General features: G+C 48.9%; 1 protein-coding gene across 1 annotated transcript in view; it reads right to left on the bottom strand.

Moving 5' to 3' along the window:
- AGBL4 (AGBL carboxypeptidase 4) overlaps positions 1-26,514 on the bottom strand; it is a 1,285,194-nt gene that overhangs the window by 122,628 nt on the left and 1,136,052 nt on the right. The window contains exons 7-8 of the mRNA XM_060141936.1: positions 16,525-16,614; positions 5,678-5,792 (exon numbers count right to left, since the gene is read on the bottom strand). Of these exons, the coding sequence (XP_059997919.1) occupies positions 5,678-5,792; positions 16,525-16,614 (205 nt within the window). The remainder of the gene's footprint in view (positions 1-5,677; positions 5,793-16,524; positions 16,615-26,514) is intronic.

Here is a 26,514-nt window from a genome sequence, read left to right as displayed (position 1 = left end):
CAATTCAGCGTGTGTGAGGTTTGGGAAATGAGAAATTATGGGTAACTACTTTGGACTCATTTCTATGGTAACAAAAAGTAATTGTCATTAAATACCGGTTATAGGGAGGCTGTACCTGGTAATTATAGATTTTTATGCCCAAAAACATAAATAAAACCAATAAATTTATTCAAAGGTCTATGACTATTTACTTATACGTGGCTCTATGGAATACACAATGACAAGCACCTAATTAAGAAATGCAAACCCGATGCAGAGTTTCATATTGTCATATGGAGATGAAGAGTCTGTTTTCCAAATGCAAGGCACCTTGCACATCACACAGGCGCAGCGGGGTGCAGGTGGGGATGGAGGTTGTCTTCTCTGTAAAGGAAGTGATGGGGAGGAGAATGTGGCAGAGAGAGAGAGATCAAGAGTCGCACTGTGTGGGACCAGCCACACCTACTGCAGGACAGTGAGAATCGCCAGCCTCCATAGCCTGACTCGGCCCATCACCCCCGACCCCAAAGGCCTTCCAACCACTGCCTTGTAGCTCTCGGCTCTCTGACACCTGAAGTTACAGCGTTCATCCCTCAAAGCTCCTAGCCCCGAGATACCCCTAGAACTCTCCAAAGATGCTCAAATTGCATTGATAAGTCATACCATTATTTTTTTATTGTGATAAAATACACATAACATAAAATTTACCATTTTCATCATTTTTAAGTGTACAGTTCAGCAGTATTAAGTATTCATAATGTTGTGCAACCATCTCCAAAACTCTTTCCATCTCGTAAAACCGAAACTCTACACCCATTAAACAATAACTCTCTTCCCCGCTCCTCAACCCAGCCCCTGGAAATCACCATTCCACTTTCTGTCTCTATGATTTTGACTACTCTAAGTACTTCATATTAGTGGAATCATAAAAAAATCTGTCTTTTTGTGTCTGGCTTATTACACTTAGCATAATGTCCCCAAGGTTCATCCATGCTATAGCTGTACCATTCTTTTTTTTTTTTTTTTTTTTTTTTGCGGTACGCGGGGCTCTCACTGCTGTGTCCTCTCCCGTGCGGAGCACAGGCTCCGGACGCGCAGGCTCAGCAGCCATGGCTCACGGGCCCAGCAGCTCCGCAGCATGTGGGATCCTCCCGGACCGGGGCGTGAACCCATATCCCCTGCATCGGCAGGCGGACTCTCAACCACTGCGCCACCAGGGAAGCCCCGCTGTACCATTCTTGACAGAGCCTCTCCCTAGTACTTCTACTAAATGACGAAGCGTGCCTTTCACTTCATTTTCCTCTTCCAACAGGGCAGGGGGACACTGAGGCCAGGGGAGAGAAGTGTCTTGCCCCAAGACTAGAAGACTCAGGAGAGCGGGGAAAGTTAGACTGCTAGTTCTCTGCTTCCACCTCCAGCTTGTAAGGCACAGGCAGTGTCTGGGAGTGTGGAGAGTCCTGGACACACCATAGGACCTTGAACGGGCTCTTCACCTCTGCAGACTTGGTTTCCCTTTTGCTCAAATGGGTACAATAAAAACTGACTTTCTCAGAGAGTCACGGTAATAATGAAAGGTGGTTTTTGGATGTAATATACAATAACGAAGTGTGCCTCTGAACCCAGAGTTCTCTAAATCACTACAGCAGCTCATCATAGTATTTATATCACAACAGCATAAAATCAAAACAACTGGGGTTAGGAGGCTGTGTTGCTGAAAGTAAAGGAGTAGTAAAGACTACTTTGCCTGGGGACTGGAGCTCCGTGCCATGGCACAGTTGCGAAACACTGCTGTGGTGTGTATGTATTCATTCAGATAATATATATCAAAGGCCAGTTCTATGCTGGGCACCACGCCAGGCTTTGGGGATGAAGTCCTGACTTCACGGAGTTTATCGTCTAGAGGTGCAGACAGTCATTAAATAGGTAGTCACGTGATTACGAATTGGGGCCAGGGCTCTGAAAGGACGGTACAGAGTGCTCTGAAGGAGTGTAATGGGAGGCCGAATTTATTTTGGAGAATCTAGGCAGGCCTTTCTGTGAGTGGCATTAAACCTCAGGCCTGAACTGAAAAAAATGGCCAGTGTTGCTGGAGTGTAGTACGTGAGACGAGGGTATAGTCGTTCTATGTTTTTATTAGATGCCGTAGTATCATTGTTTCTACCGTTACACCATCTAACTGTCCTAGAGGGCACCTAGAGAGTGCACTGTGGTTGCTGTAACTTTGGCCCTCTCTACTCCTCCCATAAGCCGGAGTCTGGGAGCACGTACAGTAGTGTAGTAAGTAAACACTGCTGCTCTCTTACGTAAAATGCATTCTCTCTTATGGGACAGCTGCCATCATCGGCCATTAACTGCTAGAGTGCACCTTGTCTATTCTACTATAAATACCATGGAATAGGTACTTGTATTATTATTATTATTTATTTATTTTTTGCTGTACGCGGGCCTCTCCCTGCTGTGGCCTCTCCCGTTGCGGAGCACAGGCTCCGGACGCGCAGGCTCAGCGGCCATGGCTCACGGGCCCAGTCACTCCGCGGCATGTGGGATCCTCCTGGACCGGGGCACGAACCCGCGTCCCCTGCATCGGCAGGCGGACTCTCAACCACTGCGCCGCCAAGGAAGCCCGGTACTTGTATTATTAAATAAAAGCTTTGCGTGATCAAATCTGGGAAGTCTTACTCTCCTTCCTAGACTAGATTATATGGTTCCTTAATGTGGAGGAAGGAGAAGGAGGAAGAGGAAGCGGGGTCGGGGGAGAAGAAGCGCCTGCAGGACAGGTCTGTCTGCTGCTCTCCACTGGGTCTGGCGTGTGTGATGCCAGCAGCTGGTATAGGACAGCCCAGGAGCACAGCTCGGCTGGGGCACGCCTGCACCCCTGCCCACTCCTCACAGGCCACACGACTTAAGGCAGGTTATTTATTCAACGTCACTGAGGCTTGAGAGACTGCACGTCCTGAGGGGAGGTGTAGAGAGTGAAGGTCAGGGAGCACATGATGGAGGTGGGGCTGACCCCAGCGCTGCGAGGTGGTCTGTGAGTGGGGTTCTGTGTGCTGCCCGGAGGTTCTGACAAGCATCCTTCCTTCCCACCGGCCACCTTCTGTCCTTCACTCCTCCCCCCGACTCCCTCTGGCTTTTCCTCCTGTACTCACGCTAATCAGACTAGGTTTTTATTATCTGCGAGCAGAGAAAGCTTCAGAGACCCTCCTCCATAGAGTTGCTATGAGGATCAAATAAGTGTGTGAACGCCTGACACACGGTGCTGGGTGGCAAGCGGAATTCTCGTAGTGGCCTTTCCCAGATTGGGTTTCAGAAACCCTGCCGCCTCTGGGGACGGGGTAGTGGTGGAGCGGGTGATGGGCTGGAGGGGTAGCGAGCTCTTTAGGAAAAGGGTTCTTTTGGGCAACACTGGACACTATATTCCCCTCTTGGGATTCCTGTTGAAAAGTCTTATTGTGAAAGAACTTGTTTAATTTTGCTTAACTCTGTGTTTCCCAAATTCACTTGAACTCCAAATCTTTCTTCCCCCATGATGCCTGGACAAGTCCCAGCCAAACCACGGGACACCGTGCTGGGGCTGGCCTACAGGACCTCTAAGGCACCTTGAAGTTATCCATCTGGAGTCTTGATCACTATTTTTTACATTCTCCCAGACTTGAATGGTGAATGGTCATGCTAGGCTCTTTGTTGCTACTCAGCTATTTTAGCAACAGGACTAATGCCTGTGGTTAGAGATTTTCTTCAACTCTCATAACGAGAATCACACATTCTCACTAGGAGAACGCGGGGCTTTTAAACATCGGTACAGAACCGTTTCTGAGGAGTGGAGCTCTTTTATCCTGAAATCCCCAAATCACAAAATTTGGACAGCTTGAGGGCATGTAGGAAGTAGCCAGCTCCCCAGCATCAGCCCCCTGGCCATCTGAAGCCCAGGGAGGGGAGGCATTTGGCCAAGGTCACAGACCTCTTTCCAACTGGTCATCCCGGGACAGCAGATGATGACATAAATAAGTGTGTGTAGTGAACAGTCCTGACCTCTCTCTGACCACGGCCGCTCTTGTAATTAAACATAAACGTTAACATCAATCAAATGGTCCTTCCACCAACATCATCACTAACAGTGTATTCTGTCCAGGGAAGGTGGAAAGGCACTGCTCCCAGGCCTGCAGCGGTCATAAAACCTGCCAGGGCTAATGAGCCATCGCTTGAGCCAGTTAAGAGAGGAAGCAAAACTGTCTTTAATTAAGGCATCATGCATCCCATGGGTTCTCTCTAACTCATACCCAGGGGTACTGGGAAGCCCCTGTGGACCCAACTGTCACATTCTGGGAAAGCATGAAACCAGCTCTGTTTAAAATGGGCCTGATGGGATGTCAGGCAATGTGGGTTCTGGTCTGAGCTCTGCCACTGAACTTGGGCAAGTCCCATCTCATACCTGAGCCTCAGCGCCTTCCTCAGTAAAGTCATCCCTTTCCTTCTCTCATATCCACCAAATTCTTTTTGAGCATCTACTATGTGCTGATCCCTGCTGACAGGCACCGGGGACACAAGGACCATTAAGGCTCAGTGCTTTCCCTCCGGTGGCTTTAGGACCAGTGGGGTCCATGCAATAGGATAAGACATGTTCAGTAGCCAGGCTTGTGGGAGCTCAGAGAAGGGAAGGACCAATTCTGTTTGGGGGTTTGCAGAATGTTTTCTAGAAGAAGAGGCATGAGCTGAGCTGTGAGGAAGGGTTAGTGAAATGAGGAAGGGACCAGGAGGTTCTGGACAGAGGGTCTTTATGAAGGTAAGGTATCAGGCACCAACAGGACCTGTGTAAGGAACCAGGCCTCCCTTAGAGTGAGCAGAGCAACAGTTCTATGACCAGAGGGTGGGAGGTGAGGCACCAGGTCACACACAGCTTTGTGTCAAACCCAGGGAGTTTGAATGTTACCTAGAGAGTTGTGGGACTAATCAACTCTCAAGCTGTATAATTTAGGCCGTGAAGTTAGACAGTCAATGATTTACTGGTTGTATGACTTTGGGCCAGTCTGTTGCCTCAACCGTGAAATAAGGGTAATAACACTCTCAGAGGATTCAATGTTCTCTCAGCAGATGGTTCCCCGGGTAGTGGAATTTTCGGCTGTAAATTATGGTGCTAAGCCAGGAGAAAGAGCTCAAGATGTGAGTGCCTGAGTGAGTGTGGGGCTAGCCGGTATGCCCACACCGAATCAAAATGCCGTTCACGTGATCTGGGTTGCCACTCTCGTTCATTAATAATCTCCAAGAAGAAACCCGGAAACAAAACAGTAACCCTTATCACCACCATATGATATTCTGCAAAGCACATTCATTGCCACCGTTTCCTTTGATGCTCACAAGTGCCCTGCCAGGTAAGTAATTATTGTCTTGATTATGCAAGAGAAACTGCAATGCATCAGAGAGGGAAAGTGAATTCCCCAAGGTTACGCAGGAAGTAGGTGCCAAAACTGATACTAAGTCTCCTGATTCCTGGTCCGGCAAGCTGCCCAGAAAACTCCAGCAAGTGACCTCAGGTGACTGTGAATGAAACAGCCAAGGCCCATTAGTCATATTCTCAAGGGCCAGAGTGAAACTTCCTCTAATGAACTCATGGGTCGTCTGAAAATTCTTCCTCAAAAACCTATCCCCTTTTTCTTCCTGCTTCCACACCACCATCCAAGCATTCTATCCCGTCCCTCACCTGTAATTGCCCAGGTAGACGCCATCAGGGTTGAGCATGGGTGCAATCTTGAAGACCAGGTGTTCCCGTAGGGCACGAGCAATAGGGTGCTGGCTTATGAGGAAGTCAATGATCCCTGGAGAAAGAGAAGCACCTGGGTTAACCTCAACGTGTCTCAGGAAGGAGGAGCACATTTCCCTCAGCTGGGAAAACACAGCTCAACAGGTGATTTGGGCCTATGTTGTTAGCCACTGTGAATGTACGGCTGTGGATTAGGTGTTGCCCAGTGAATTTTACAAATAATATCTCTGTTTCCAAGAGACAGTTCAAGATGTAATATTGAAGCTCATGGGCTGGGGGAGAGCATGGCTTGCTAAAGAGCACAGGGTAGGCCTCCAGGAAAAGACAGCATATGAGCTGTGCCTTGGAGGGGCCCCTGCGTCTTGACAGACAGAGATGGGGGAGAGGCAGCATAACTCTAAACTATAACTTTAGAGCTGCTCCCTAATGGACGCGCTGTTAGCTAAAGGCTGCCGTCAGATTGGATGACGATGGAGTCAGGGACCTTAGGGGTGTCAGTCCTCAAGCGGCTGATGGGTGCACCAGGAAACACAAAGGAGAAGTCACAAGAGGACAGGGAGGTTTTGTCCATGCCGCCAAGCCTGCTCCTTTCCCCACTTTGAGGGTCCTCTGTTCCCAGACTCTGGGGCTGGCTGCCCTCTCTGCTTCTCACTGGCACCAACAACTACCTCGCCTTCAGGTCGCCAGATTTAGAAGAGTTGAATTCTCCATGACCCTCCTCCCACATTCAGGGGGTCTCCAAGTCTCTTCCTTGAAGCTAGCAAACCTGCCCCTCATCTCCATCCCTCTGCCTCTCTTCTATTCTAAGCCACCATCATACTTGGCCTGGATGAGAACAACCACATCTGACCTAGGTGATAGCAGCCACCTCTAGAATGAGCCCTCGTCACTATAGCCAGAGGGATTGTCCTGAAGGGCAAACCCGACTCTGTCACTGCTGTCGTTGATATCCTGGCGATGGCCCGCATATATCTACAGGAGAGCGGGTGAGAAAACAAGAACTGAGTCCTTGCCTTGTCCCTCCTTCTCTCCACATTTCTACTTATTCTTCAGAGACCCGAGAAAAGTAGGCTAAATGGAGCTCTGGCATTCCATGAAATTCCTGTAATGCTGGAAAGTGACAGGAGAGTACAAAACCCTCCCAAAGTACAGAAGGAGAACTCCTCTCCTGCTGGAGAGAGCAGGAGAGGCATCAAGGAGAGAGAAGCTTTTGAGCTGGGCCCTGAAAGAGAAGTAGGTTTTGACAGCCAGACAGGAGGCAGCAGCGGGGTAACTAAGAACGAGCCAGAGGCCCAGCGGTAGGCACTTAGCCCTTGGAATGAGAAGTCGCTCAGAGGCACATTCAGAGCTGCCATGGCCAGTGAGGGACATCTTGGGCTTTTCATTAGGCCGGGGCTGAGAATCCACGGGCAGCTGAGAGCCAGTTGGACATCATTTACTTCGCCGCCGAAGCGGCAGTCGACCAGATGCCCTAATTTATTTGTTGGTCTTCATATGAAAGCTGTAGTTTGCCAGTAAACAGGCAGGGTAATGATGCCAGGCACCCTTGTTAGGGGCTAGTAATTGCTTAATCTGTCCACTAATTGACCCTGGCTCCTGGGGCAGCCCTCCGTCAAGGAGCCAGCCCGTGCTCAGGGCCTGGCCGTGCTGCCTCAGAGGATGGCTTCTGGAAACGGAGGAGCTCATTGTGAGCCATCCTCCTTCACAGATGAGCAGGTTAATTGGGCTGCCGATGAGGCAGCTAATAAAAGGATGAGAGGAAACAAAGCCAGACCGGAGGCTGCAGCCACCCAGAGTGAGTATGGGGCAGGGAAAGCAGAGGTTTTAGACTCATTTCTTGGCTTGAGGTCAGATACTGTTCAACAGGAGTCTTTCCTATTGATCAGGAAACTAGGAGGAGATCTTCCACTTGTATTTGGTGTGGGAGGGGGTGGTAAGTGAAGAGAAGTATGAGGAGGAATGTCGGAGAAAGTCAGAGTGGAGAGGAAATGCCATCCCCCACTATGGGCCAAAGCACGGCATGGACCGAGGAAGCAGAGAGCGTGTGGACCTGGGGACCTGCCTGTGACTCTTCACCGGTTGTTAGCTTTCTCTGACCAGTTTCCTCGTCTTGATACAGAGGTAACAACACTGAATCTGGAAGACTGATGTGGGACAGGGTTAGAACCCCTGCCTTTTGACTGCCTGACACAGCGCCTGAACACTGTGATGTGCTCTCATAAACTCACTCAGATCAAAGGTTGAAAGGCAGTGGAGTAGTAAAAACGTAGAATGCAGTTTAGAACCAGGAGTCCTTGCCTGTGAAGCTGACTAACTATGGGATTTGGGGACAAGGATACTTAATTGGAGAAGCCAACAAACCAGCAGTTAGAGAACTGGGGTTCTAGTTTTGGTTCATTGATAAATTTAGAAGAAAGAATCCAGGGGTTCCCAAGGATGCAACCCACACCAACAGCCTATGATTCCATCTACTTCATTCCTCTCCCCCAGAGTAGCAGAATTCTCATCTGTTAAGTGAGGAGAATCATCTCTCTCCTGCTGGGAGACATAATCGACCCCCTTAAGATCAGTCTCTGCCCCTTAAGTAAACAAGTTTGCAGGTCCTTTCCTTTGAACCGATGTAATCAGGAAGGTGGAAGAAAGCAGGGCTGGAGGCTAGCGAGGCCGGAGGAGAAGAAGGAAAAGTGGCAGAGGATCTGAAGTGAAAGCTGGGCGGCAGACCTCACTGCCCTGCCGACCTCGCCTGGCCACGATGACCCTCGCCAGGCAAACCACAACTGAACATCCATTACTGTTATTTCTCCCAGTATACTTGGTTCAGCGCGAGGCACACAGCAGGTGCCTAATAAATGCCTATTGATAGATTGGTCCCAGGAATTCATTCAACCTTAACAAAGTACGGTAAGTCCCCTACATTCGAACCTTCAAGTTGCGAACTTTCAAAGATGCGAACGTGCGTTCAAATGTCCAATCACATAAGTTAGTTCACGTGCACACTGTCATGTGCGTGCATCCCCTACAAGTAGTTATGCTTTTGGATACTCTACTGTACAGTACGGTATAGAGTACGGTAGTACAGTATCTTTATTTCAGGCTAGATTTGCAAGAGGATGACTTCATTGAACTTGCTGTGTAACATGAGGAGCTTACTAATGAAGACCTGATGGAACTGGAGGCCCACAGAAAGGACAGAGAGACAAGAGGAAGAAGAAGTAACTGAAGAACTGAAGAGATGCACGACACAAGAAATGGCAAGGGGATTTTCTTTATTTGAGGAGGCACTGTTAGTTTTTGAGGCACAGGACCTGAATGTAGAATGGTACATGAAGGTTGCAGCAGCAGTTCAGAATGCAATCCAATGCTACCATGTCATCTATGATGAGAAGAAAAAGAGCTACTACCCAGATACCACTGGATCATTTTTTCAAGAGGGTAAACAAAATTGAACCCAGCAAGGAACCAGACCCTGTGCCATCAGCGTCAGGCGTGAGTGACATTGTAGCTCGCCCTCCATGTCCTGTTGCTGACGATCCTTCAGCTCTACCATCTCCCAGCTCCTCTCCCTCCTCCAGTCAGTGACTCTTCTTGCCTGTTCACTCAGTGCCAGTCCCTGTATGCCAGATGTTGTACTGCACTACTGTACTTTTCAAGGTACTGTACCGTAAGATTTAAACTGTTTTCTTTATTTTTTGCATTTGTTTGTTATGTATTATTTGTGTGAAAAGTATTATAAACCTATTATAGTACAGTGCTCTATGGCCAATTGTACCCAGTCATGCCAGTTGGGTGCCTAGGCTAATTTTGTTGGACTTATGAACAAATTGGACTTACGAACGTGCTCTCAGAACGGAGCTCATTCATATGTAGGGGACTTACTGTAGAGGGTTAGTTGTGCTGATCATCACTCATTGCACAAACATTCGCAGGGCCAGGTCCCTGCCATGAGCTCGGCATTCCAAGATGCATGAGAGGTTCCTGCTCAAAGGGTGCATGGAGAGAAAGTAGCCCCCACTGTACCCACTGGCAAAGGCTCTGGTGGGAACAGCACAGGGAGCTCTGGGAACTCAGGGGGCTCCTGACCCAGCCTGGGGGTCAGGAAGAGGCCATGGCAACTTAAAGGATGAGTAGAGTGAGCCAGATGAAAGGGGTGCCAGGGGACAGTGTCCCAGGGGGGGAGGGTCTTACACAAAGGCTGGGAGGTGAGAAAGAAGACAGCCTGTTTGCTAGAGCTCTTCAATTCCAGGGGGCATAGCTTTGTAATTAAAGGCACAGACTCTGAGGGACTTCCCCGGTGGTGCAGTGGTTAAGAATCTGCCTGCCAGTGCAGGGGACACGGGTTCGGTCCCTGGTCCGGGAAGATCCCACATGACGCGGAGCAACTAAGCCCGTGCACCACAACTACTAAGCCCACATGCCTAGAGCCCATGCTTTGCAACAAGAGAAGCCACCGCAATGAGAAGACTGCACGCCGCAACGAAAAGCCCGCGTACTGCAACAAAGAGTAGCCTCCGCTTGCCGCAGCTAGAGAAAACCTGTGCGCAGCAACGAAGACCTAACGCAGCCAAAAAGAAAGGAAGGAAGGAAGGAGGGAGGGAGGGAGGGAGGGAAGAAAGGAAGAAAGGAAGAAAGGAAGAAAGGAAGAAAGGAAGAAAGAAAGAAAGAAAGAAAGAAAGAAAGAAAGAAAGAAAGAAAGAAAGAAAGAAAGAAAGAAAGAAAGAAAGAAAGGCACAGACTCTGAAACTGGACTAGCTGTGTGGTCTTAAGCTCTTGGTTCCTCAGTTTCCCCTTCAGTTACGAAGAAAATAATAATAATAACTACCATGTGAGTTATCGTGAGGATCTCAGTGAGTTAATGTTAGCAAAGTGCCTGGCACATAGGAAGTCTGTTGTTTACTCATTGCTCTTATTTGGTTTGGTTGAAGGTGTGAGGGTGGGAGGATGTTGAGAGAGAAGCGGGAGAGGTAAGTGGGGACTTGTTAGTCCTGCTGAAGAATATAAAGGGCACAGGAGAGCCATTGCAAGGTTAGGGTCAGATCTGGGCTTTGGAGAGTTCCCCCTGGCTACAGCATGGAATGTGGTTTGGAGGGAAGTTATAATAATGGACAGATGTCCCGAAGGGTGACAAGGTGGCAACAGGGGCACAGACCTAGCAGAGTGCCAGCAAACATAAAAGAGGCCTGCAGTCAGGAGGCAGGGTCTCACATGGTGGTGACCTGCAGGGGCTCTGCAGTGACCAAAGCCCAGAGAGTCACGGGGAAGCCGCTGATGGAGGGGAAGCCGTGTGGATAGATGATGACACTGATGACAAGACTATTTGTCTACCACCCCCAGGAGCATCAATAATCTTGGCTTAAATCACACAATCTTGGGGAAAGGTGACACCAAAATGACTGAGATTAAGTTTCTGGCCCCTGGCAGAATGGTGCCTCAAAATGGAAACTGAGTTCAGTTTTAGAAAAGTAAGGAAAGTCATATTTCCAGTACCTCTGAGTTTGGGGGATTGAGGCTTGCATCCGCTGTGCAAATCTGTTTTCTCTCCAGCCTGTGAGCTCCAGGAGGGCAAGGACAGCTCTACATTTTTACGATGATTTTGTCAGTGCCTAGCTCAGCACTGGGGCCTGGAAAGTCCTCAATAGATATATGAGAAAGGAATGAATAAAATATGGACCAGTGATGGGTTGACCTGTAATTACACGGGCTCTGTTTTGCAGACAGGGAAACAAAGTGAGGGTGAGACACTTGCTGAGTGTCTCACAGGGGCCTGGCTGGGATTCAGGTCCAGTTCTACTGGCTTCAGAGTGGTGCCCTTTCCACAAAGCCAAGATGGAAAGAGCCAGGAGTCTATTTGCATGTGATTTGGAGGATGATTTGCATATATGCTCACGTGATTTTTCTCTAGAGAGTTCTGTATAAGGTTTACTGTTTCCGGCTAATAGGCAGAATACAGTGCAATGGGAAGAGCCCAGGCTTGAAGCAAGACAGTCGGCTGGGGTCTCTGCTGGGCTCAGAATGTGGGTCACGTGGCAGGAGCCACTCTAGACCCCACCCTGACCGTGTACCAGGCCCCTGTCTGCCCTCAGCTGAGCCCAAGGGCCCCGAATTATGGAATCACAGGCCGTCTCGCCCTGAAGAGTCTGAAGTTCACAGAATCTAAGTTCTTACCCTCTTATCCCCAACGCTGCCCGTTTCACAAATGAAAGGACAAGTTTGGGGAAGCAAAAGGCCCCGTGACAACCCCTTAGGGATCCGGTTTCAGGCATCTGTGAGGCTGTATGGGAGAGGGGGAAGGGGAAGATGGAGAACAGGTGAGGGAGAGAGGAAAACAGAGTTGGGGAGGGGAGGGAGAAAGGGGCATCGGTCACCACCTCACTGTGGGAAATGCTAGGTTGTGCTGGGTCCTGGTGTCCTGGTGGTTGTGAGTGTGTGTGTGTGTGTATTCCCCCCCTCCTCTCCCTGCCCTCACAGGACACCCCGGAAGAGTGAGCTCCCAGAGGGAGGGCCTGGTGGGCCCCTTGGCACGTTGAGCAGGGCTCCCTGAATCCTCACAGCAGCTCCTGGAGGACCACATTGCTGCCGCATTTTATAGGCAGAGAAACAGGCTGCGAGAGTTGAGGACTTGCCGAGCGAGGGTCCCCAGAGCAGAGGTGAAGTGGTAGGATTCTGACTCAGGGCTGCTCAAGTCTAAAGCCTCAGCGATGCACACGCCCCTGCTGTCTCCTGAGGGTGGCACACCTTCCACGGTCGTGTGGCATATGCATGGGCTTAACCGATTCATTTATGAACGGTCTGAAGGGGGCAAGCGCTCTGCAGGTGGGACTTTTCAGTGAGCCATGCGCCAACAACTCCAGAAAGCTTCAGCGCAAGGATATTCACTCAACCGGAGGTCGGAGATCTGACGTGCAGTCCCGGCCGAACTTCTGACGTGCTCCGTGGTCTCCCACGTGGGTAAACGAGGAGGGTTTAGCTAACGGCTCTTTGGGGAAGGAGGCCAGGAAGGCAGGGCACGTGGTACAGGAGTCACATGCCTGGGTTTGGGTTCCCAGTAAGGATGAGAGGAACCATCCTGGGCACCTGCAGATGCTCCATGAATGCTACTTCCTCCCCTACGAATAACACTGCTTCAGTGCTTACTGCATCCCAAGTACCATCTTAAGTATTTTATGGTTATTAACTCATTTAATCTCCACAACAACCCTGTAAGGCAGGATCCCTATTATTATTCTCCTTTTGAGATAAAGGGACTGAGGCAAGGAGAGGTTACAGGACATCCCCAAGGTCATCCTGTACCAAGTGGGGGAGCTGGGCTTCAAATCCAGGTGGTGTAGCTCCAGAGACAACAGCTCACACACGCTCTGCTACAGAGCCACGTGGGAGTGACCTTGACCTCCCACACCGTAGTTGGAGAACAAGGACAGGAGCGGGGTTGGGGGCAGTAGAGGGTGACTGACAAGCAGCTGTCTCCCCAACATGCAGAGCCTTGAGGAAGTCACAGCCCGCCCCACCCCACCCCCCCCCACACCGCCGAATGCCACCCCCGCCAGAGCCCTGCCACGACAGGACTTCACTCTACTCCCAGCAGCAGGTGCATCAGCAGCTCGGCCGTGAGAACCGAGGTCCCAGCCAGATGGGGATGACCAGGCCCCAAATGTTTGTCCTCCACTCAAGGTCACTGAGCCAGTTAATGGGGAAACAGAGTTAACAGAACCAAAGGTACCTCGGCAATCAATCTTCCAGGCCTTAGACCCACCCTCCTGCCCTCCCCAGAACAAGGTGGGCTGGGGAGGGGAATCCAGCTGAGGGCTGGGTCTGGGGAAGAAAGCCCCAACTGAGCCCCAGCTGGGCTGTGGTCTGGGCTGTCGCCAGGGGGCTGAGAGGCCCTTGGGGAAGACCATGCCTCAGTTCCTCATTGGCGAAGTGGGGGAATCCTGCCTGTCTTGAGCTGCCTCAGGAAGGGTGAATTGTGTGTCTTAAGTGGCAGTTACAGAGATAGGGACAGAGGAAGACCAGGTCTGGGGAGAGGGGTCCCATGAATTAGCTGTGTGATCCTGGGTCAGCCACCTCTCTCCCCTGAGCCTCCCAGTCTCACATGTCAAATGTACTGGTTGTTGTGGGGTGGCCAGAACACTATGCTCTTCTAGGCAGGAAGCTTGGCCCTCTAGTCCCTCTAGGCCCCCTCACTCCTCCAGCAAAAGAGCATGCACAGGCTTGGCAGACCCAGCTGCAAAGCCCCCTCCTCTCTTTACTGGTTCTGTGAACTGGAGGTTCCTCTTTCTGGACTCAGACTTAGCATCCGAGAGCCAAGACAGCGTTTGTTCCTCACAACAGCCCCATGAAATGAACAAGACAATGTGCATTTTACAGATGTGGAAAATGACACTCTAAGATCCAGCCCTGGGTCTCAAACAGCTAGGTTTAAAGGGAGAGCAACAAATATAAATCAAATGCATAACAAATCAGGGCCAAAAAGATAACCATTGGGTAACCCACAAGGCAGGCACAAAGCAGAGGGCTGAAGGGAGTGGGCACAAAACCTCCTAGGCAGAGGGGCAGCAGGTGCAAAGGCCCAGTGGTGGGGAGAAGAGTGTCCAGGGATTAAGTTGTGTGGAGCTGGGATATAATGAGGCCAAGGCCCCCTGGCAAGGGCCACACCATGGAGAACTGTGAGTGTCATGCCAAGGAGTTGGGAGTTGATCCTGAGAAGGTAGTGGGAAGGCATTAAAGCCTCTGTCAAGGAGTGAACATTGACGGAAAGCCTCAGTGATAGACAGCACTGAGTCTATCGATAAACTCAGCACCATCCGGGGTCAACAGAGAGAGCACCTGGGAGCTTCTCGACTTCTCTGCGCCTCAGGCCTCCTCTGTAAAATGGGATAGTGACCCTACCCTCTGTCTGCTGCCCACCGAGGGGGTGGGCACGGAAGTTTGGGCTCCCAGGGATGAAGTATTGATGGTAAGGCTACTGTCTTTTCACAAATAAGGACAAAAGAGCTGCATCTGATCAGCTGGGGAACAGGCTGCTGCCAAGTTTAGTAACTGACAGATGGCTGCCAGTAAAGAAGTTGGTACAAGCAGGAGGGCCCTGCGAGAGGTTACTGCAAGGACAGTGCGGGGAAGAAGGAGGCTGGAAGTGAGAATGCCAAGGAGGCAGCTAAGGTGGCCGGAGCGGGGAGTTGAGACCCCCCAGCCATGCGTCTGATGAGCTGCTTGTCTTTGGGCAATCACTTCCTCTCCCTGAAGCTCAGGCTCCCTGTCTGAAACCAAGAGAGCGGAAGTGGTGCCTAACCACAGCCTTGTAAGAAGACGAACGGGGAAAATAAGGCCCATATGTGTTTGCAGAGTGCCTCAGAGTTTACAAAGCAGATTACCTGCTTCATCTTCTCAGATCCCATGGGGAAGGGGGTGACATCTGTTGAGGGCCTGCTGTATGCCAGACACAGGACTGGGTGTTTGTTTACATTCATCTCATGCCAGTTTCATAACAGCCTTCCCAGATACATATTGATATAATAATTTAGTTTACATTTGAGGAAACCGAACTGCTGGGAAGTGGCCGAGCCACTTGCAGAGCAATTGCATTCCACAGTTATACACCCTAGAAAAGTATCTGCACACGTGCACAAGGCCCACAAGGCGACACCTATGTATCACATTTGTGGGATACAAATATGACGCATTTGTATCAGCATTGTCTGCAAGAAAAAACACTGTAAACAACCCAATGGTCCATCTTCAGGAGAATGGATAGGTAAGTTGAGGTATAGACAGACATGGAATAGAATACATGATGAAAACAATTGAATGACAGCTATTCAAGTTCCAACACATACAGAATGATACCATTTTTATAAAGTTCAAAAACATGCAAAACTAAAAAATACATTGTTCAGGAATGCTTACATGTGTAGTAAAACTATTAAGAAGGACAAATACAAAATTCAAGCTGATGGTTATTTGTATGAGGGGGAAGGAAAGACAGAGGATTTAAAAGGAATAGATAATATTCAGCTTCTTAAGCTGGTGGGAACTTGGGCATTCATTAAATTATTATTTATACACTATTGAATATATTTATATTGCTGACTAATTGAATATATATGTGTATATATATACATGCATGTATATATACTGCTGACTATATATTTTATATGGATTAACTACTTAATAATAAATAAAAATTCAATTACAAAAAGATACATTTGAGAAGAGAAATTACCTCTTATTTACCTCTGGTTGTCTGATATGAAGCATGCATTCCTTCTCATGGTTGGTACAGTATTTCAAAAGCTGTTTGTTAAGTGAATTATTGACTGAACGAATAGATAACTTTCAATTCTTACTTCCCCAGCCCACCACACTTCTGCCAATACATGATTTGACCTGGGACCAGAATTTTTGTTGTTGTTGTTGGTGGTGGTGATGGTGGGTGGAAGGAGACCAGATTTATTTTTTTGTAAACCACTGGAGACATGTAAAACAAAGCTAGGAAGTGCAGACGACTCTATGACTCCCATCCTCAATCTAGCACATACAGGAGAACTCTACCTATTCATCTATCTATCCACCCATCCATCCATTCATTCATCCATTCTTCCATGCATACGTGTAGTCGATGAACATTTAGTGAAACAAATGCTAATGGAGATCAGGTGTAGCCTCTTGAGAAGTGAAGTAAATTCTCATCCAAGATAAGGACTCTGCATGTGACCATAATGTCCCAGAGGCCATCACAGTGCCCCAGATGGATGTGCGGGGGAGACACGGGATGCCCATGAGATCTTGCAACTTACCTTGACACACAAATGAAGAGGGTGTTTCCCCTGGGTGGATTCGTCCTGTGATGAATACCACCTTTTGCTCTGCCCCCTCCCAAAGGTTGTCTGTAAGATAAAATGGAAGTAGGTTACTAAGGAGGACAGCTGAGATGGGGAGTTGTTATGTATGTGTGTGGGAGGGGCAGGGAAAGGGTGCTTTACATTTATCTCTTAAATCATTGGGTTAAAACCACTAATTGTATTATGTCCCTGGTCACCCAATATTAAATAACTACATTTCTGTTCTTCTGTGCAATTGATCATATTAATGTTACAATCATCTGAAGAAGTCATAAGAGCAACGTCAAATCCCAGATCCACTGACCATGAATAGGCAAGTTATGTGTCCTTTTTGAGTTTCAATGTGTTAATCTATAAATGTGGATAGTTTCTTCATAGGGTTGCTGTCATAATTTAACAAGCTTACATATTGCCTAGTACACAGTAAAAATTTAGTAACTGATGGAGTAAAATAGGTAGCTATTTATATTAGTAATAGTAGCAGCTACCATTTAAATAGCACCTTTTGTGTCCAGCACATTATACACATTATTTATAATCCTTACAGAAACATGACAGTTAATATTTCTTTTACTGAGACAGAAACTGGGGCTCAGAGAGGTTATATAACTTGTTCAAGTTCTACCTACAGAGCTACATAGGGTAGAGCTGAGATTAGAATCCAAGCTCTGTTTGGCCTTGATGAAGTAAGAGGGACCAGATTTCTCTCTCACCTTAAGCAACTAGAAGATTGGACAAAATATACAAAACAACTCTTTTCAGACATTGAACAAGACTAACTCATGAGCAAGACTAACTCATGAGAAAAGGAAAACTAATGAGGCATGTCCCATGACTGCCCTGGTTTTTTGCCTGGAGGCCCACCCTAGACCAAAGAGCAGAGAGAGGTATCCTCAACAGAGCATGGAAATCTCACTGAGATTGAAGTTCAGGGAGTCTGAACCAGGTGGTGGTTGTGGGGAAACTCTGTGTATTTCAGAGAAGAGGGAGCTCTGTAGAAAAAGAGTTCCAGGAATCCATAAAGGGGTCCTCATGAGTCTTTGCTGGGTCCCAAGATATGCATATAACAGGGTGAATCTCCATGATGTCATGAAAAAACAACCAGGGAGCTGTGAACTGCACATTCTCAGGGCTCACACAGGGCTAGGAATCATTTGAACTCCCACCTCCCAAGTGGAAGTCCGCATTGATCATTCAGGGCATTTGGTAGAGAATCCAGAAGGGCCATGCCTTAGTGGTGGGGCTAAACCACCCAAGACTCACTCTAACAAAAATTTAAAATAAATCTCAGATGGATCAAGCTGAACAGCAACAACAACAAAATTGACTGCCTGCTATATAAAGTCCAACTGTCTTTAAAGGAAGACAACAAAATCCAGATATTCAACAATGTATAATTCACAATATTCATCATCCAGTAAAAGGTATTAGACATACAAAGAAGTAGAAAATTATGGGCCAAAGTCAAAGCCCATGCTTTTGCTGCCTCTACGGAAGTCTCATTTGTATAATAAAGTTTAGCATTGTGCAAATATATTATTAGACAAAAGCAGTAACCAAGAGTGACATTCCTAGAAAGGAGGGGCAGGAAGAGGGTGCTTAGCCATGGGCAGAAGAAGGACTGATTGACACAGAACAGAACAATGACCTGAAGGAAATTCAGACATGAACACTGAGAGGCGTTTGATTAAAGGATCCCATCTACATTAGTGGACAATCTGGATGGAGAGGGGAGGCAGAGATCTTAAACTGGCTTTCTGCTTCTGAAATGCTAGGACAGGTTATTTGAGAATGTGATTCATGATCCCAACAATTGGTGCACCATGTCAGAGACTAAAATTAAAAAAAAAAAAAAAATTAACCCTATTATACCTGGACCTGAAAGCTTAGGACTTGCCTGGTCTATTGGGTGACCAGTTTTGAGGTCACTGCTTCCCTAATATTAGGTCCCTATAAGACAGCAAAACATATAATGAAGCCAAAATGCATACTTGAGAACTCACTCTGTTCTCGGTTCTATGCTAAGCGCCTTTAGGAGCAAAGGGAGAGAGAGAAGGCTCACCTGCTCTTAACAAGTTTATGGTTTAAAAGAGAAGTTAGATACCTGAACATCTCCTGGACTGAATACAAGCTCCTTAAGGGAGAAACTGTGACTCTCATGGTGTATGTTTAATGATTTTCCCAGGACTCTGTGTGGAAAGGTAGTCAGGAACTGGCTATTCAATTAATAAGTAAAACATACTCATACAGATCCTGGTTTATAAAGAAATTTAGACACACACTATCTTATTTAATCTTCATCATGCCTCTGTGAGGTGGACAGTATCAACTCCATCTTACAGGTGAGGGAACTGAGGCTCACAGAAGGAGGGGACATGTCCAAGGTCATGCAGTAGCAGTGGCAGAGTCCCAGCCCAGTGCCCCATTCACTCCCCTGTCTGTCTCCTCCCGGATCCACTAAGAGCAGTATCAGATTCTACATCTACTGCGTTTCCATCTACAATGTACCCAAGGGAGTTTGGTTTCATCCCTTATTGCTGGTGGGAGTTGAGCTATGTCTTAGTATTTATATTGCTTTTTCACTTAAAATACAGAAAACAAAATGTCACCAAGCCCTTTTAAAACACACTAACACTGACCCCATCTATCCCAGCAGCGTAGAAATGAAAAATGACATTACCAAGGTCTCAGTGAAGGCTATCTTTATGGATGTCTCCCCTGACCTGGTATCAACTCAATTGCATTCAGCATTTCTGCTGACCACAGGGAAATGCAAAATGGGCATTCTATTTGCACACTCATTTTACTGAGCCCCTGCGTCTTCATAAAATGATAACGTGGGGCTAATAAAAATCAAGCGTCTCAGGTGCTAATATAAGCAAATGTTGACGCAGGCAGGTAACAAATTGCTTTGTCATTTAGGAGGCCGTAAAAGAGCATTATAATCATCTTTAGGCAAAATGCATGGGTCTCCTTTGCTTAGCTTTTCGCTTTCATTTGCAAAATCGGTTTAAGGTAATGTAGCAGCTCTGAGGTGGTGTGACATGGGACTTCCACTCCCACCCCAATCCTGTTACCGAATCCTCAGACTCGTGCAAAGCCAATTAAACATATTCTTGGTGGAGACAGCAGGGATGATGAAGGAAGTATGCTTTGAACAAAGCCAGGGTGGCAAAGAAGCTGAACAATGAGCCCAAGAGAAACATATAAGGGAGGGTAAAGCTGGAGGCCTTGGAGAGAGGCACACTCAGGGGTACAGGGCACCCTCAAGTAGAACCAGGACAGCCACAGTGGGCTCCCCAGTTAACAGAAGGTGTTTGCAGTCAAATGTATTTTGTGTAGCATCCCAACTCATACACACACACACACACACACACACACACACACACACACGAGCACTCCTTTGATAGAGGGATAATGTCCCTCTATCAGCCACCATTTCCTTATTCATAAAATATCTCTTGAGCACCTATTAGGTGGCCAGTCACTAGCTATTATTATCTTCATTTTACAGAAAACCAAAGCTAATAGACATTGTGACTTGCCCACAGCTAAAGGCTGGCAGAGCCAGAGTCCCCACCCAGGCAGTCTGACTCCACCTGTGTTCCTCCTCTACGCTTCTCTGCCTCTCGTGAAGGACAATGACATTATCCAGCTCCAATAGCAACTAAGTAGTATTTATTCAGCACTTACTCCGTGGCAGGCACTTTACATGTATGATCATAATTTTCACAGCAACCCAATGAAAAACATCTACAATTCTCACCCCTATTTTTTAGGAAACTGAGTTCTGGCAAGGTTAAGTGACTTGTCTAAACCTGCATAAGTAGCAAATGTTGGGGGAGCCAGGATTAAACCTAGGTCTTTTTGAGTCTCAAATATATGCTCTTAACCACCGTGTCATATCACCTCTTGGAGATTAAATGGGGTCCTTGTGGTGGTTTTAAAAAATACATCCACAAACTCTTCATTAATCTCCTCTTTTCAAGAGGTGAACTCCCTCCCTCCCCTTCAGCACGGGCTGGCCTCAGAGACTTGCCCTAACAAATAGATTGCTACAGAGGTGATGGTGCTTGGCTTTTGAGATTAGGCTATAAAGAGACAGCGGCTTCCATCGTGGATGTACTTTCTCTCTCTCTCTCTCATCACTCACTCTGGCGGCCTTGACTTGTGGACACTCAGGCAGCCTGTGGAGAGGTCCCCCTGGTGAGGACTGTCCCACCCCCAGATGACTGCAGCCCTGGCCCACAGCTTACCGCAACCTCATGAGAGAGCCTGGGTCAGAGCCAGCCAGCAAAGCTGCTCCCACATTCCTGACCCACCAATACTAAGAGGTAATAAACGTTTGTTGTTTTCAAAATGCTGAATTCTAGTGTAATGTGTTAGGAGTAATAGATAACTAATTAATCCCACTGGCGATGGCGGCACTTCCCCTAGTTGATTGTAGAACTTAAGAAACTTTGCATCTCATCTATTGTTGCTGAGCGTGAGCGAGGAGCAAAGCCACAACCTCGGCGTCAGGATGGAGGGAGAGCCTCCATCGATCTGGTCAACTGTCCATGGACTGGACCCGTGGTTGGTGGAGGTACCAGCCAAGATGCCAAGAGGCCCCACAGAGCACCAGCTGGGCCCTCTGAGGACAAAATTCTCCCGCAAGTTCACACGGTCAGTTTCGTTGCCCTGTCTCTCCTGACAATAACTTGTCACAGGGAGTGAGGTATTCTGTGCAGGAAGAAGGGGTAGGGACCTGGGAGGGGAATATGGAATGTTATAATAGAAAGAGTTTTTTTTTAACACAGGAAACGTTTTCATTTTCTTGACTGTATGATCCCCGAAGGCATCACGAAGTCGGGAGAATGCCCTCCTGTTGGTTTCCATCCCAGACCAGTTGCAGTCTTGCCTGTCATACTCCGGGGCCCGAACAGGTCCACCTGCTATAGCAAGATGGAGAAAAGGAAATCCTGGAAGCGACAACAGCACGCTCTGGACCAAAACAGCCCTGTCACCGGCCTCCCTGTGTTGGCACCATCCTTGCCAACCCATCATGTGCCCAGCCACCAAAGAGTCCTTTCCAAAACGCAAAAGGGAGCACACCACTCGCTCTGCTTACGACCCATCGGCAGCGCTCTGCTGTCCTCCTCCGGGCAAGCCCAGCCTCCTGCATCGCCCCTGTCTCTGGTAGCTGGCGGCCCCCTCACTCCTCCAGCCCCTTCCACAGGCACCAGCCTCAGCTACTCTCGGCAGCTCCGCAAGCACGAATGTTCTCCCCACACCTCCACACCTGGGTGCGTTTCGTGCTGGTCTCTCTGTCTAGAATGCCAGCCCCCAGTTCCTCTGTCTGGCTTACTCCTACTTAGCCTTCTAGACTGCTCGGCTGTGCCTCCCCTGAGAGGGGAGGGAAGAAACTAATATTCATCCAGGACTGGTCCTAGGCCACCCCTGGTGTTCCTGTTGTGTTGTATCTGATTTCATCAGCAGAACAATTCTGTAGTTTTCCCTACAAAATACATCACGTTAAAGGTAGTATGAGGAAATCACTCTGTTGCTGATACTGACAATAAAGAGGGAATAGGAGTTGTGAATTATATAAGAACGTGCTCTGGGTGCAGGATTTCTTGTACATACTTTTATGAGAAAATATAGGTTTAGGAGGCATCGATAGAGCTTTCTTGAAGGCATTGGAGAACCAGTGAATGTATCTGGGTAGAGATGAGACTTGCTGAAAGTAAAAACACCCAGGGCTGGCTCAGCCCGGGAGACTGAGGGTGAATTCAATGAGAGAGGAGAGCTGGACGGGGGAGACTGGGCAGGACATTGGTCCCTGTGTTTCTTCTGCCCCCTGAGGGGATCAAATGGAAAGCCTGCTGGCTTCCTGGGCAGATAGACCAGTACTCATATCCAGGACCCGTAGATGACTGGCTGTGAGGCCTTGAGCAAATTCCTTACACATTCGGAGCCTCAGTTCCCTGTAAAATGAGAATAATGCTGCCCAGCTCACAAGGTAAACCTTACGTCAGAGATGTTCTGCCCCTGCCCCATGGCTTTGCCTGTTAATTGCAGGTCCCATTTACCGAGCCAGAAGTCCTGGGAATAGACATAGTCGCAGGGGGACTCTGTGTGGGTCCCTGCGTTGTACACCATAGGCTGAATCTCTAGCTTCTACCCACAGGTGCCCGAGCACCCCTCCCCCACCACACATGACAATCAAAAGCAGCTCGGACATCACTAAACATCCCATGTCTTCTCAGAGGCAAAATAGTCCCTGGTTGACTATTCTATAAACCCCTATAAAATATGCTACTTTATTCAGACTGGCCTCGTCACTATCTTCTCAAGCAAACCTTCAATTTCTTAGACTGTGCTGTCTCAACCAACCCCTCCAAAACGCCTTTCCAGAAACCTCCAGACCACAGCGCCCTCACCCTCCTTTGAACTCAGAGTTCAATCTGGACCCCTCATGTGGTCATAAATTTGTTTTTTTGTTGTTGTTGTTGTTGTGGTTTTTTTGCGGCACATGGGCCTCTCACCACCGCGGCCTCCCCCGCCGCGGAGCACAGGCTCTGGACGCACAGGCCCAGCGGCCATGGCTCACAGGCCCAGCTGCTCCGCGGCATGTGGGATCCTCCCGGACCGGGTCACGAACCCGCGTCCCCTGCATCGGCATGCGGACCCTCAACCACTGCGCCACCAGGGAAGCCCAGCTCATAAATCTTTTGCTGCCTCGTGCAGGCAGGACCGAAGGCCGCAGCTCAGATTTGCTCTGCCTAATGCCCAGCACCTGCCCCCTGAGCCTCCGGCCCACGTCGAGAAAACAGCGGTGTTAGCGAAGTTTATCTTCAGTTCTCCCGCTCCTTCGCCCCGTCGCCCTCTGGGTCACATTCCCTCAGCGAGGCTTGGACCTCCCAGGGCCTAAAATCTTACATCTGCCAGGTACGGTCATCCATGTTGCAGGTTAGGGAATGAATGTTCTACCCTTGATGAGATGGGAGAAGAGAAGAGATTTCTCTTGAAAAGAGTGTGCTCCTGACAGAGAAACGCTCCTGACAAGAAATGAAGCATTAATTCTGGAATTTCAGGCGTTTGGGAAAGGAGCCTCTGCCTCTCTGGTATACCTCATGTGTCTACCACATATTAAAACCACTTTTTGGCTTTAAAAAGCAGTGAGGAGGCCTCTGACCTATAGGAGACTCCTAGAGGCCAGAAGAACTGCAAAGCCTGAGGAACCGCCAAGTGGAACGGACTCACTGTGAAGATGAAGGGAGAGGCCCAGAAGGGACAAGTGACTTGTCGGAGGCTACACAGCAGAAGACTGGTCAAGCCAGGTCTGGAAGCCAGGGCATAGAGCTCCAACGTCCAAGCAGCCGCCTCTCACGTCACTGGGCTGCCTTGGGTGATGTCCCTGCAGGCTGGTGCCTGGAGAGTGCCCAGGGGATGCCTGCCAGGGCTGTGAAGGAAGCCGAATGGCGATGGGCCTGAGATACAGAGGGCTAGGGCCGGTCGTTACCTCGTCAGTCACAGGGGCAGCACCGCTCGGCCAGGCTGCCCTGCTGGGCTTGGTCCCTCTAAAGCCTGTGTGGGCCGGGACTCTGGGCCTGGAGCAGGTAGGCAGGCAGCATTCCAGGGTGGGGGTGGGGTGGGTGTAGGCTGACGGCAGGAGGGCTCGTCCCGCCACGACCTGTCTTGATCCCAGCACCCTCCAAGCTCCTGCTGAAAGTCAGAATCACAGCCACCCTCTCGGGGTACCTACTGAGGTCAGGTCTCCTGGGAAACAGGCTGGGAGAGGCTGAGATTGCCGTGCAGAAGCCTTACCGGGGATTGCTCTCGGCAACTCTCGCGAGAGGTGAGTTAAGCAGGGTTGGGACAGTCTCAGCAGCGACTTTAATCAATCCCGTGGGGAGCTCCAGGCCAGGAGGGTCCTGCATAGCTGTCCCAGCAGGTGAGGGGCTGGCTCTGTATCCTGCACGGCCCAGCTACTGGGTGTGGGCTGCCCACAGGCCTGGGCTGGAGCCTCGGGAAAAGCGGCTTCCTTCAGCTGAGCGTAGTTTCCAGGGAGAAACTCAGCTGTGAGCTGTCAGGTACCAGCACTGCTGGGAACTGGGGGAATTAATTGGTCCTGAAGGGCGATCGCGGTGGTGCGCACAGCACCTGCTACACCAGCCTTCAGCTGAGGCAGCCCAGGAGAGCAGGGCAGACCCGAGGCCGAAAAGACAAGAAGGCTGAGGACGAAGGACTTTGTTTTTTAGTTAAATTCTATATGTATTTTCTAACACTGACCATGTGCCACACTTCGGGCTGGCCCCTGGGGACGTAGAGAGGAAGCAGACACTCTTCCTGCTATCCAGGGGCTCAAAGACTAGACTAGGCTAGAAAAATCAAGCCTGGTTTTGCGGTAATAAACTTGAATTGTAGAGTCGGACAGAAGAAGGGTTAAAACCAAATCCTGCCACACATGACCCTGAGCTCTGAGACTGTTCCTTTCCTCACCTGCAAAGTGAGGATCAACCTCACAGGGGTCTTGTAAGAACTGAGACAAAACATCGGGTCTGTGCCCATGACATGACATATAGAATGTGTTCAGAAACGGGAACTTGCAGACCGTTAGAAGTCACTTGGTCCAACTGCCTGATCTTACAGATGCAGAAACTGAGGTCACTAGACTCTAAGCAACACTAGAGCCATGACTTTGCCTGTCTTTTTCACAAACTGTATTCCCAGGGCCTAGCACACAGAAGGAGCTCAATAAATCCTCGTGGAATAGCTGTAGAGCACTTGTTGCCCTTTGGTTGTGCGAGTGCATCAGACTAGAACTGAGTGCCCAGGCTTTTCCTAACACGTGCTCTGCCTTCCATCTCTCCCAGCCTCCAGAAATTTCTCACCAGGTTCAGTTTCAGACTTATTAGCAAATGCAAATTGAATTACGAGGTGCCCTTTTGCAACAAGGGCAACAAAAAGTTTCCCCAGAAAGAGAAAGCGAGAAGAGGTGAAAGCTAGGATGAAAGTCGAAGACAATACATTCTAATCAGACTTGATAAATATGTAAATTAAAGCAGCTGAACGGTTGGCTTTGACAAATGACTTCTCTGTAAGGGGATTTTCCACGCTGGAAGGAGAGAGTTCAGCCTGCCTGCTAGTCGCAGGCAGAGGTCTCTCCTCCTCTCCCAGCTATGCGGGCTGATGGGGGCAGGCACTGGGATGCGTAGAGGCAGAGAAGAGAACGAATCCTTCTTTTAATGGATGCCATGTATTGAGCATCTGCTAGCTGCTAGGCAAGCCTCCCTCAACCCTGGGAGGGCAGAGAATCCCTGTCTCGTTGAGGAGGAAGCCAGGGTAAGGGCGAGTAAGGGGCAGATTCACCAGCCTCCCAAGCCTGGTGTCGCTGAGGGGCCGATGCAACCAGCTGTTGAGAATGTGAATTCAATCCCTCCAGTGGCTTTATTGCCCTCTGGGGGTCTGAACAACTGAAAAGTTCGTGCCTTTCAGTCTTTTCTCCCCTGCAGGACCTGGCACAGTGGGAGTGTTCAGGAAAGAGCTTTCCTTAACTTGTTACCTAGCTCCAGACGGATCTCTTCCCTCTGACAGCCCCCATCTCTGTTTATCCATCTGTAACAGTAGCCCTTGGAGTCGGCCCTGCTGAAGGCCCAGACAGCACAGAGCAGAAAGGAGCAGTCAGACTGCACAGTCTCTGCAAAATACAAGACAATTGTCACTGTAACCTCTAAATTTGGGGGTGGGGGAGGTTATTACATAGCAATAGATAACCAGAATCATTGCCATGAAATTGATGAAGCTAATGGGTTACAGTACAGCCGTCAGCTGAGAGGTAGTTGAAAGGAACAGGCTTGGAGCGGTTCCTGTGTGCCAAGCACTTTCCATACATTATGATCCAGGTCTCACCAGGCCCCGGGAGAAGTGTATTGTTTTCCTCATATTACAGACAAGAAATCT

The sequence above is a fragment of the Lagenorhynchus albirostris genome, chromosome 2, assembly GCF_949774975.1.
Source record: "Lagenorhynchus albirostris chromosome 2, mLagAlb1.1, whole genome shotgun sequence".
Taxonomy (NCBI): Eukaryota; Metazoa; Chordata; class Mammalia; order Artiodactyla; family Delphinidae; genus Lagenorhynchus; species Lagenorhynchus albirostris.
The sequence above is the reverse complement of the archived record's forward strand: the minus strand, read 5'-3'. Positions and strand labels throughout refer to the sequence as shown.